At 41.7% G+C, this 13,892-nt stretch overlaps 1 protein-coding gene across 2 annotated transcripts in view; it reads left to right on the top strand.

Moving 5' to 3' along the window:
• The first annotated feature begins 3,726 nt into the window (after window positions 1–3,726).
• The window catches only part of LOC120539946 (aromatase), a 53,642-nt gene continuing 43,476 nt past the window's right edge, over window positions 3,727–13,892 (top strand). Inside the window, exons 1-3 of one of the 2 annotated variants that reach the window (XM_039770325.1) lie at window positions 3,727–4,056; window positions 9,171–9,341; window positions 10,854–11,004. In XM_039770325.1, coding sequence (XP_039626259.1) covers window positions 9,173–9,341; window positions 10,854–11,004 — 320 coding nt within the window. In that variant the 5' untranslated portion in view covers window positions 3,727–4,056; window positions 9,171–9,172. Of the gene's footprint in view, window positions 4,057–7,402; window positions 7,568–9,170; window positions 9,342–10,853; window positions 11,005–13,892 lie in introns of those variants that run through there. The other variant, XM_039770324.1, reaches the window with a different exon arrangement.

The following is a 13,892-nucleotide window of genomic DNA, read 5'->3' as shown; positions in this document are numbered from 1 at the left end:
TGAACCCCAAACTAACAGACGATACCCAAAGCCTGCACTCACATCAGCCGTCTACAACAACAACAACAGTTATTTTTTATAGCACATTTTCACACAAATAATGGAGCTCAAAGTGCTTTACATGATGAAGAAAAGAGAAATTAAAGACAAAGTAAGAATTAGAATAAGACAACACTAATTAACATAGAATAAGAGTAAGGTCAGAAAAAGCAAAAAAAAAAACTCCAGACGGCTGGAGAGAAAAAAATAAAATCTGCAGGGGGTCTGAGACCATGAGACCACCCAGTCCCTTCTGGGCATTCTACCTAACATCAATGATCAGTCCTCTTTGTATTTAGTGTTCTCATGGAAGGACTTGATGATGATGGTCACGTAGACTTCTGGCTTTTAATCCATCAATGTAGGGACATCACGGTGCTTTGAGTAGGTGGTGATGGTGCAGATCACCACCACAGAAAACCGGGAAAAGAAACAGAATAGAGAGTAGGAGTTAGTATGGATTTTAGAGCCACCATGAATAGTTATTATAATGAATTGAATATACAGAGTGAGTATCAGGATTAGATGAAGGTGAAGTTATCAGAAGGCCATGTTAAAGTCATGTGTTTTCAGCAGTGTTTTAATGTGCTCCACCGTATCAGCCTGGTGAATTCCTATTGGCAGGCTGTTCCAGATTTTAGTTGCATAACAGCAGAAGGCCGCCCGCCTCACCACTTCTTTTAAGTTGAGCTCTTGGAATTCTGATAAGACACTCATTTGAGGATCTAAGGTTACGATTTGGAATATAAGATGTCAGACACTCCGATATATAAGATGGAGCGAGATGATTCAGCAGGACCCTGCGATGATGGAAAAGCAGCGCCACAGTAAGTGGGCTGTGTCAATGTGGGACGACTGTTGTTGGACACTGAAATGTGAAACAGCGGGTGTGAGTCAAGTCAAGTTGGGGAGCATGCACCACATGGCGAAACAGCTCGGGATCCTGGCTGGAAACCCCACCCCAGGCAGACACATGGTCCAGTCCCACCCTCCAGAAATGGCCCTCTATCTGTCACAGCCAAGAGTTACGTGGGTGACCCCTTGGCCTGGTCCAGCCACTCAGGTCCTCAACAATGAAGGGTAATCATGCCACAAGGCCATAATGCCATAACTGATAATCCCTCACAATGCAGGTCATGTGCCTCATTCGGGACTCCATGAGCAACACAAAGCCAAACCAGCGGCGCCCAAGGATTCTCTGAAGAGACGCAGTAATGAAGGAGTCCAGTCTTCATCCCAGGTCACTGGATAGCGTCCATGTCTCACAACAGGGGGCACCAGGACTCTAAAGACTTGAACTTCGTCCTTTTGTAGATATCAGGAGCACCACACACCCCTTTCCAGTGACCTCATGACCCCCATGCTCTCCCAATCTCCAATTTGCAGCATCAAAGCCAAATCTGCGAGGCTGCAGGAGAGTTTTTACCCCCAAGCTGTTAGACTCCTTAACACCAGGCTGCCCCCTGGGACCTTCCACACGGCCTCAACCTCCTCTACAAAACAGAACTTTTATACATGAAAACCACTATCCTGCAAAGAACTGAAAATCTCATACTGACCTCTAAGGATTTATGAAACATTCTGACCTGTCATTGTTTACACACGTCTTAAACAACTATTATCATACACTGATAATTTCTGTATTATCTATATCTATTATTTATTATTTATTTACTTATTATATTACATATCTTACACATCAATATTGCTGCTACTTGTTTGTCCTATCTTTGCACAATGTCTTGTCTTGTTTGTTTGTGTTTTAATTATAAATTTTAAAATTTTTATTCTATTTTTAATTTACTATTTGCACATCATGTTGTTACACTGTGGACCCTGAGCTTCGCAATTTCGTCTATCTGTATACTTGTATATGGTTGAGATGACAATAAAGTTCACTTTGACTTTGACTTTGACTTTGACTTTGAATCCGTCCACTGACTTCACAGGAAGAGTTGCCAGAGACGTGAATGTCACTGATGAGGTAAGTAAACCTCTTGATGAGGTGACACTCTCTCCGCAGACAGACACACTGCTGATGGCCGTGCCCACGAGGTCATTAAGGGCCTCATGTTGGTTTTTATCAGGACCCTCACAAGCCCAGACACTCAGACTCCTCACTTAGTCTCTCGAGACGCCCGATCAGAGCCTCCATTGACTCTGTGAAGATCACAGCATCGTCAGCAAAGTCAAGATCAGTGAATCTCTCTTCACCAACAGATGCCCCACAGCCGCTGACCTTGCCCAACTCCCAGTCCATGCCAACATTGAACAGAGCAGGAGCAGAACAGACCCCTGACGAACCGCAGAATCAACACCGAAAAACACCGAAGTTCTGCCTCCACTCTGCACAGCACTCACAGTACCCGTGCCATGATATCCAGCAACCTCGAGGGGATCCAGCAAACCCTCAGGATGTCCCACAGGGCAACTTGATCAACTGAGTCGAACGTTTTAGGAAAGTCGACAAAGTCTGCAAAGAAACTCTGCCGATATTCACGTTTGTGCTCCATGAGAACCCTCAGAGCCAGGATGCGGTCGATGGTAGACTTCTTAGGCGTAAAACCAGACTGCTCTGGTCACTGGTGGATGAGCAAGTGATCATGGAACCTATTGAGGACGACCTTAGCAAGGACCTTACCCGGCACCGAGAGCAGTGTTACCCCCCCCGTAGTTGCTGTAATTCAGGCGATCACCCTTCCCTTTTCAGATAGGGACGACAAGTCACATTTTCCAGTCAGCTGGGATGACGCCCTTCTCCCAAATGGAAGCAAAGATTGCTTGCAATGCCAGGAGGACAGCATTACCACCTGCCTGGAGAAGTTCACCCTGGATACCACAGATCCCTGCAGCTTTTCATCCCCTCAGCTGGTTCACCACCTGTGCCATCTCAGTGAGACTGAGGGGGTCACAGCTAAATGGAGGATCAGCCTCAAGAACCCAAGGATATCCAACGTCCTACCCTTGAGGATCAGCTTTGAACAACTTCTCAGAGTAGCCAGCCCAGCGAGTCACAACTGCAGTGTCATCCTTAAGGACCGTTCCATCAGCCGGCCTGACTGTGACTCTCCGAGGAGCAGATTCGGATGTGTGTAATGCTTTGATTCCTCTGTAAGCAGGACGGGGGTGGCTAGACCACAGATGGTGTGTCCCTTGCTCACAGGTTCCTCTAACAAATGCCTCTTTAAAGATGGAGGTGCGAGTAGAAAGAAAATCAGTAGCAAATGTAATGCAGTGTGTCAGCATCATTAAGTGATTAAACACACTAAATTCAATAAAAGTTCATTTCATGTTTCTCCAAAACTCCTAAGTGACACAATCAATCTGAGGTGAAACTTCTGTTTCCAAAAAGTTTTTAGGAAGCAAAATGGTTGTTAAATAAATAAAAATATAATATTAGTAAACTCACAAAGCCTTCCATGAAGCAGGGATGTGTATTCTTCTCCACATTTATGACTAAAGCCCTTCTCTATCTCTCTGTTATATTTTTTGAAGTATTTTGAAAATATTATTCAGTTAGAAATGTAGAAGTGCTTTCTGCATCTCCTCTCGCCTTTTGAGTAGACGTCTCCATTGTCCCGGACTCACTTCCTCTCAGTCCTTGATGGGAACTTTGTTTGTGAGGTGGGACAGGCTGAGCCTCATGAATTGCACTTGCTGACTGGCGTCTTGGTGGCTTCAGTGTTGCGGGAGCTCGTTTCTCTTTATGTAACATTTCGTTAAATTACAATTAGGTACATAAAATACACTGGACCTTTAAGGCAATTTTTTTGTTTTTACAGAGACTTGTTTTTGCCAGGAATGGCACTTGTACCTTAAAATTACTCGGGTATCTAAGCAACAAGGAAATTACTAACTAAACCCACATTTGGGCAGAATGGACATTTTGTGCAGAGAAAATGCTCAGTCATAAGGGAAGAGTAACTTGGGAATCCTAAAAAAGTTGAATTTAAGAAGAAGAACCAAAGGAATTATCTGTGGCTGAATGCACGGAACTGCACACACTTCACCATTCAGGTGGGTCAAAGCTAACTCTTTATATTTAAGGATATGAAATATGGTGCTGAGCTACTGAATATCACACACGTGGGGGCATTCAGAGCTAACTGGTGTGATGTGGTACATGTGAACTGGGAACATGTGTCCAGTAAAAATGACTACAACTGAGAGTGAGATAGATAGATAGATAGATAGATAGATGGATGTGAAAGGCACTATATAATAAATAGATAAATAGATATGGAAGGCACTATACTGTATAATAGATAGATAGAAAAGTTACTATATGATAGATAGATGGATAGATAAATATGAAAGGCACTATATAACTGATAGCTCGATAGAGAGAGTCACACTCAGGACACAGAGTTTCACAAGAGTCAGAAAGGCGAGGAAAAATAACTTTATTGTTGAACAAGCATTAACAGGTTACTTCAGCATACAATCACATGAGATACACCCTCACCTCCAGGTTTGTTCACACCACTAGATAGATAGATAGATAGATAGATAGACAGATATGAAAGGTGCTATATAATAGATAGATAGATAGATAGGAAAGGCGCTATATAACTGATAGATAGATAGATAGATAGATAGATAGATAGATATGGAAGACACTATATGACTGATAGACAGATAGAGAGTGTCTCATTCAGGACACAGAGTTGCACAAGAGTCAGGAAGGCGAGGAAAAATAACTTTATTGTTGAACAAGCATTAACAAGTTACTTCAGCATACAATCACATGAGATACACCCTCACCCCCAGGTTTGTTCACACCACTAAATAGATAGATAGATAGATAGATAGATAGACAGATATGAAAGGCACTATATAATAGATAGATAGATAGATAGATAAGAAAGGCACTATATAATAGAGAGATAGATAGATTTGAAAGGCACTATATGATAGATAGATAGAGAGATAGATAGATATGAAAGGCACTATATGATAGATAGATAGATAGATAGATAGATAGATAGAAAAGGTAATATGTAAGAGATAGATAGAGAAATATGAAAGGCACTATACTGTGTAATAGATAGAAAAGCTACTATATGATAGACAGACAGATATGAAAGGCACTATATAACTGATAGACAGATAGAGAGTGTCTCATTCAGGACACAGAGTTGCGCAAGAGTCAGGAAGGCGAGGAAAAATAACTTTATTGTTGAACAAGCATTAACAGGTTACTTCAGCATACAATCACATGAGATACACCCTCACCCCCAGGTTTGTTCACACCACTAAATAAATAGATAGACAGATAGATAGATAGATAGATAGATAGATAGATAGATAGATAGATAGATAGATAGATAGATAGATAAGAAAGGCACTATATGATAGGTCCCACAGGGCTCTGTGCTAGGCCCCATCCTTTTTACCATCTACATGCTCCCTCTTGGAAATGTCATTAGCAGACATGGTTTATCTTTTCATTGCTATGCTGATGACACTCAGCTTTACCTCAGAACTACCCCCACCTCCTCTACTGCTCCTCTGCCAATATCTACATTGACTACCTGCCTGGAGTAGATAGAGGCATGGATGAGGCTCAATTTTCTTCAGCTAAACAGATCCCAAACAGAAGCCATCTTAGTTGGCACATCATCCCATCTCCGCTCTTCTGCCATCACGAGTATCACTTTCGCTGGCCAAAACATTCCCCTTTCCACATCTGTCACCAATTTGGGTGTTAAAATGGACCCTCAACTCACCTTTGACACCCACATCAATCACCTCTGTAAGTCTTCTTTCTACCACCTCAAGAATATCGCTAAACTCTGCCCAACTCTCACCTGCAGAGAGGCTCGTCCATGCCTTTGTCTCTTCCAGGCTGGATTACTGTAATGCGCTCCTCATCGGGATTCCTGGCAAGAGTATTCAGAGACTCCAGCATATTCAGAATTGTGCTGCCAGGATCCTGATGAGGGTGCGAAAGCATGACCATATCACCCCAATCCTGAACACCCTTCACTGACTCCCTGTCCCACTTAGAATAGAGTACAAGGTCATTCTTCTCACCCATCAGTGCATTTATGGACATGCTCCCCTTCACTTACAGGAACTCCTTACCCCTCATACCTCCTCACGCGCCCTCCGCTCTGTACACACTAACACTCTCCAAGTCCCTAGAACCAAGCTTCGCAGTATGGGTGATAGGGCTTTTCATCTGTGGCGCCGAGACTGACTACCTGACTACCTGAGAGCCCCACAGTCGACTGATGGTTTTAAACGGAATCTAAAAATGCATCTTTTTAGAAAGATATTTTGTTAAAGTATACATAGATTTTCTTGTTTTATTATTTTTGCTTTTACTCTGTAGCACTTTGAGATTGCTAAAATATAAAGTGCAATATAAATAAAATTTATTATTATTATTAATAGATAGATAGATAGAAGGCACTATATAACTGATAGCTAGATAGAGAGTGTCTCACTCAGGACACAGAGTTGGAAAAATAACTTTATTGTTGAACAAGCATTAACAGGTTACTTCAGCATACAAACACATGAGATACACCCTCACCCCCAGGTTTGTTCACACCACTAAATAGATAGATAGATAGATAGATAGATAGATAGATAGATAGATAGATAGATAGATATGAAAAGCACTATATAATAGATAGATATGAAAGGCACTATATAATAGATAGATAGATAGATATGAAAGGCACTATATGATAGATAGGTATGAAACGCACTAAATATAGATAGATAGATGGATAGATAGATTGGAAAGGTACTATATAACTGATAGACAGATAGAGAGTGTCTCACTCAGGACAAAGAGTTGGAAAAATAACTTTATTGTTGAACAAGCATTAACAGGTTACTTCAGCATACAATCACATGAGATACACCCTCACCTCCAGGTTTGTTCACACCACTAAATAGATAGATAGATAGATAGACAGATATGAAAAGCACTATATAATAGATAGATATGAAAGGAACTATATAATAGATAAATAGATAGATAGATATGAAAGGCACTATATAATAGATAGATAGATAGATAGATATGAAAGGCACTATATAATAGATAAATAGATAGATAGATATGAAAGGCACTATATAATAGATAGATAGATAGATATGAAAGGCACTATATGATAGATAGGTATGAAACGCACTAAATATAGATAGATAGATGGATAGATAGATTGGAAAGGTACTATATAACTGATAGACAGATAGAGAGTGTCTCACTCAGGACAAAGAGTTGGAAAAATAACTTTATTGTTGAACAAGCATTAACAAGTTACTTCAGCATACAATCACATGAGATACACCCTCACCCCCAGGTTTGTTCACACCTTTGTACATTAGGTAACATTTCAAATGAAGCTCACTCAGATGAGACAGGACAAATGCATTGATGTGTGCAGAACTGGGACGATAGCAGACAATAACATTAAAAGGCTGTAAACTAATAGGCCACACAGAGAGCCAGGAGTTTGTATTTTTCTGTCTGTAGAGTCAATGGAGAGGTGAATCATCAGTCATCAAGGTAAATTTCCAACAGCAACAGTCGTGTTAGATAGATAGATAGATAGATAGATATGAAAGGCACTATATGATAGATAGATAGATAGATAGATAGATAGAAGTGAAAGGCACTATATAATAGATAGATAGATAGATAGATAGATAGATAGATAGAAGTGAAAGGCACTATATAATAGATAGATAGATAGATGTGAAAGTCACTATATAATAGATAGATAAATAAATTGTAACTTAGTCACCATTATTCATGTTTTTATGACTATCTGTTTATTACCTCCTATTTATTTATTAATCTATTATCGTATATCGTTTACTTGTCTTGCACTTTACGTTATGTTGCAGTCCTGGATAGCGGCTCGGAGGTTAAGGGTCCACGCTGGTGTCCAGAAGGTTGCTGGTTTTAATCCCACTACTGCCTGAAACAGCGTTTCTCATCCTTTAAGTATTTGCGACCCGAGTTTTCATAACAGTTTTAATCGCGTCCCCCCTAACATTTTTTTAAAATGTAAATGCATATTTTATTATACCTACTGAACTTTTATCGACATTTATCTAACTCTATATTTATTGTTCTAGTATCAGAATGTAGTTTAAGTTCATTTGTTTCAGTTTCAACAGAAGTTTTTTTCATATTTTTGATTCTTGTTTTCTTTTTTTCACATCTTCGCGCCCCCCTTTTTGTTACTTTGCGTCCCTCTAGGGGTCCCGCTCCACAGGCTGAGAACCACTGGCCTGAAGGGATTCTACTCCATTGGGCCCTTGAGGAAGGCCCTTAACCTGCACTCGCTGTGCTCGGACCCCTAGGGGTATTTTGTTGTACCTGTTATTTCATTTCATTTTTTTTTATTGTATTTTTGTGCTACTGTATGCTGCAGTACGGTGTGTATAGATGGTATGGCAGTAAAGCCCCTTGACTTGATACGTAGATATTAATGATTTGAAGGCACTCTGTCACATACATTGGTGTAAAGTGCACAATTAAATATGATATCCATTTGTGTGCTTTTTCTTTCTAGCACATGCTGCTGTTCTCATGGCAGTCAGTGGTCTTTTCAGACCCCCTAAATTGCCCATTGTAAAGTTATTTTCGTATTGTCATTCCAAGTGTCGTCAGCGTCGCCCTCTCCGTGTTTCTGAAATCCCTGCCGGCGAGCACAGAGACCTCGGTTTCGTTATTAAAAGTTCAGGTCAGAGTGCAGCGTTAGCAGCTTGGATTTCATTTTCTCCCCGTGTTTTGGTTTTACGCTTAACCTTGTGAGCTCATGTAACATCACCACTCGAAACTCAAGGACAAGATTAAAAGAAAAAAAAATAAAAGCGTAGTATTTTGGGCTAATGTGTGAGATTTAATACCAAGGCTGCTTCGTAAATGAAAGGAAACATCGTTTTTTTGTTTTGACTGTTGCTCACCTTGTCCTGTCTAACAGCCCCAACCTGAAGGTATAAAAGGGGCACTCAAACGGAAAGGGGGATTAAATAAAAAAAAGCAACCCAATGGGACGGAGGGCACCGAAACTGGAGTGGATATTGTTTTTTGCTTTTTTTGCTTTTTAAACCAAGCTCGCTTTGTGTTCCTGATCCAAGCCCTCTGGTGTTGTCCTTAGCAATGGCGCAGGTTCAGATTGATGAAGCAGCCTGGAAGATCTTAACGCCCGTTAAGCACAACATAACTGCTATGGTCCCAGAAATGATGACTGGAGCCACGCTGACTCTCTTTCTGCTGCTGGGTTTGATTCTCGTCAGGAGGTCTCGAGGAGCAAAATCAACGATGCCAGGTGGGCACCTTGAGTTTCTTTTCAGTCTGCTTGATTAAATAAAAACATTATAAAATAGTCCTATTACAGATATTCCTGTTTCTCAATGGCGGCCTTCACTTTGGAGACTATCAGCATTAAGAGGTTGCTGTAAATTAGCTCCAGTCTGCCACTTAGCTTGTGCCCTGCAGTGAACAGGTGCCCACTTCAGCACCACATGGTTCCTGCCTTTGTACACAGGGCTGCCAGCTGCCCTGAGTGGGAAACTGTGGTGGGCTGTTTGGTTACTGCAACCCTCAACACAACAGGCGCAGGTTAGAAAATGAATGGAAGGAGAGAAGGATGGATGAATGTTAAATATGTTAAATATTAATATTATGTGCAGAATAACTACGATTATGGTTAAAAAGAAAATCATTGTCTTTAAAATATACAAAATCTTGAAATAAAGAATGAAGTAATCGAATATTAAAGCCTGAAAGTGTGCACTGCTGGTTTGTCAGCCTCCATGAGTTGGAAATCAAACACAAACGTGTCGTCATCTGAAATTCCACCTGTGGAAGAAGACATAAGGACGGTGCACATTGATGGCTTCTCTGGTTCATTGTGCCCTTTGTGGGCGCTCATCGATGGCTTCTCTGGTTCGTTGTGCCCTTTGTGGGTGCGATGGCTTCTCTGGTTCATTCTGTCCTTTGTGGGTGCACATTGATGGCTTCTCTGGTTCGTTGTGCCCTTTCTGGGTGCTCATCGATGGCTTTTCTGGTTCGTTGTGCCCTTTGTGGGTGCTCATTGATGGCTTCTCTGGTTCGTTGTGCCCTTTGTGGGAGCACATTGATGGCTTTTCTGGTTCATTGTGCCCTTTGTGGGTGCTCATTGATGGCTTTTCTGGTTCGTTGTGCCCTTTGTGGGCACTCATTGATGGCTTCTCTGGTTCGTTGTGCCCTTTGTGGGCACTCATTGATGGCTTCTCTGGTTCGTTGTGCCCTTTGTGGGTGCTCATTGATGGCTTCTCTGGTTCGTTGTGCTCTTCGTATTTTGCATGTGATGCCCTTTTCTTATTAAATTAATTGAGCTGAAAATCTTTTATTTGGAATGCAAATCCATTTCTATTGTTTTCAAACAAGCACCTTTCTCAACTTTAGAAAAAGAAAAAAAAGAATTAGAAAATTCTGTACATTTTATCAGACTGTTTAGGAATGAGATTCTAACAAGTGGCGCCTGCTTGTGTTCCCTCATTGCTCGTCTCTTGCTCTGTGGATGCCATTGAATCGAGTGGGCTTGCCATTGCTGCAGGGTGCACTCGCTTTACAATAGCAGAGCCTGCGCTCGGACCCCTAGGGGTATTTTGTTGTACCTGTACAATGGCAATAAAGTCGAATCATTTCATTTCATATTTTATTTTTTAATTTTTGTGCTACTGTATGCTGCAGTGCGGTGTATGGCGAGCGTGACAGGAAAGCCTCTTGACTTGACTGCTTCTGCACCCCCTCTTACTGTCACAACATCTGCATGTGTCTTTCGTTTTTGTTCAAGGTCCCAATTTCTGTCTGGGAATCGGACCCCTCATCACTTACATCAGGTTTCTATGGATGGGAATTGGAGGAGCGAGTAATTACTACAATGGCAAGTATGGAGATTTGGTTAGAGTGTGGATAAAAGGAGAAGAGACGCTCATCATTAGCAGGTACTGTGCAATTTTGAACAAGGTGGGATTTGGGTCTGCTTTTTTTCCGTCACTTTGTGTTGTTTAGATTCAGTGTTGGGTACGGAGACGGTGCTGGCAGTCCCTTAGTGGTCTCCTCGACGATTATTTCATTTACTCGTGAATTGGGGCTTTGTTGCACTATTGGTTTTGTAAAATGGGCCTTATCAACTAAAGTCATCATCATCGTCATTAATATTATTGTTATTATTAAATGAATAACTATTTAGTAATAGTCTTTAATACTGTTCTTATCAATTGAAATTATTTTTTCATTTCTTGAAACTTTTCTCTTGGTGGCTTGTAAAGCACTTTGAGTTTCAGACTCTGTGTATGGAATCAAGACACACAAATAAATATCATTGTCGTCATCGTTTTTTGTTGCTAATAGAAAGTTGACATGGAAACGTTTCTTCACATTCTTTGGAAATTTGAAACGTTTTTTAAAGGTTTCCCAGATAGGACGACAAAGCCAATGTTAAAAAATGAACGAAATATTAGAAAAAGCATAAGGAGTTTTATTACGTTTGTCCTGCCTTGTGTTGTTAATGCTTTGGGTCACTTTACAAAAGATTCAAGAACTGGGAAAAAAGAAAAAATATTTTTAAAAAAGTGTCCAATGAGTACCTTGCAAGGTTTTCCCTGGTGTGTGCTTGGTGTGTGCCCTGCAGTGGGTTGGCACCCTGCCCAAGATTTGTTCCTGCCTTGCACCCTGTGCTGGCTCAGATTGGCTCCAGCAGACCCCCGTGACCCTGTGTTAGGATATAGCAGATTGTATAATGACTGGGGAGGCACGGTGGCGCAGTGGGTGGCGCTGTTGCCTTGCAGTAAGGAGACCCGGGTTCGCTTCTAGGGTCCTTCCTGCATGGAGTTTGCATGTTCTCCCCGTGTCTGCGTGGGTTTCCTCCAACAGTCCAAAGACATGCAGGTTAGGTGCATTGGCCATCCTAAATTGCCCCTAGTGTGTGTAGGTGTGTGTGTGTGCCCTGCGGTGGGCTGGCGCCCTGCCCGGGGTTTGTTTCCTGCCTTGCACCCTGTGTTGGTTGGGATTGCTCCAGCAGACCCCCGTGACCCTGTGGTGTAGATGTAGCATGTTGGATAATGGATGAATGGAGTACCCAGCAAATATCAGGGTGGTCCCACTTTAGTTTCGGTTTTGTAAAAACACATTTATTATTCCTTAATGTAACGAGACCCCTAACAGAGGCTTCTTTTGGTCGGCAGATCTGTGCAGTGGGGCCTACTGACACTGAGCATGGGAAAGGCGCTGTATTAATAACATGTATTAGATGATGACATTAAATGTCTTGTTCATAAGGACGATTCACATTACAACAATTCACATCACATTCTTATTACATGTTTCTTTTGCTCCATTTGATTTATTTGCAATTTTTAATTTACAATTTAAAAAACGTTACAAAATGCTGAAACTAACTGAGGAGGCCGAACCTAAAATTGTGTGCTTTATCATCCAAAGCCAAAGAATGATATGTTTAAAAAACACAAAACTGATCAAAACTGTAACAAAAAAAAACATAAAGGTTTGGGACAACCCTGCATAACTGAAAATAAACACGAGTTGTAAATGCGTTGAAGACGTGAGCGTCAAAGTGTTGAGTACAGGCCAGACAGGAAGAGGCGGGTCCGGTGCACCGGAAGTGATGTCAGAGGTGATTGGGATGTCAATCATGCGGTCTGCAGAAGAGAGAGAGAGAGAGAGAGAGAGAAGAGGTGGGTGTTAGGAAACAGCGGCATCTTGTGGATTGCAATGGAATTACCACCACCAGAGCCCTTAAGCTGGGGGTCTCCACCTCCGGTCCTGATGTGCCACAGTGACTGCAGGTTTTTGTTCCAACCCAGTTGCTTAATAAGAAGCACTTATTGCTCAAGTAACACTTGTGCTTTATTTTAGTTGTCTCGCTCGTTACGATTCGGAAGCCTTATTGCTTGTTTTAGTCTTAAACAGCTGTTCTCTTGGCTTTTTATTAGCAGTAGGATTCAAATGACAAAAGAAAGCAGCTTTTCTCCATTAATCTTGTTACCATTTACACTTGTGTGTGTTTATCATGCACTATTGGGTTTAATTAAATACTTGGAAGGAAAGTGAAAGATTGAGTATTACTCATCCATTTTAGCCTTCAAACCATTTGGATGATTTCCTTACAAAGGGAAAGAACATCTAGGATATGAGAATGGCCTGATATGGCAGAGTTAAAGCACTAGCGAGCCATGAAATTAAATTATTTGCAAGGATTGTTTTCTAATTAAGCAACTAGGTTGGAGCAAAAACCTGCAGCCTCTGTGGCCCTCCAGGACTGACTTTGCCCACCCCTGAGCTACAGGGTCTCCACCTCCGGTCCTGGAGAGCCACAGTGGCTACAGGTTTTCATTCTAATCCATCCATCCCACTATATCCTAACTACAGGGTCACGGGGGTCTGCTGGAGCCAATTCCAGCCAACACAGGGCGCAAGGCAGGAAACAAACCCCGGGCAGGGTGCCAGCTCAATGCAGGGCATACACACCAGGGACAATTTAGGATCGCCAATGCACCTAACCTGCATGTCTTTGGACTGTGGGAGGAAACCCACGCATACATTGGGAGAACATGCAAACTCCACGCAGGGAAGGACCCGGGAAGTGAACCCAGGTCTCTTTACTGCGAGGCAGCAGCGCTACCCACTGTGCCACCATGCTGCCCTTTCTAATTAGTGACTAGTCTTTGCTGCTAATTAACTTCATTTATTTTGATTTGCTTTTTAAGACTCAGACCCTTTAAATGAGGGGTGAGCATCGTCAGTCCCGGTGGGCCACAGTGGCTTCAGGTTTTTGAACCACCTCAATGGCTTCATGAGAGATCATTCACTG

This window comes from Polypterus senegalus, chromosome 12, assembly GCF_016835505.1.
Source record: "Polypterus senegalus isolate Bchr_013 chromosome 12, ASM1683550v1, whole genome shotgun sequence".
Lineage (NCBI taxonomy): Eukaryota > Metazoa > Chordata > Cladistia > Polypteriformes > Polypteridae > Polypterus > Polypterus senegalus.
The sequence above is the reverse complement of the archived record's forward strand: the minus strand, read 5'-3'. Positions and strand labels throughout refer to the sequence as shown.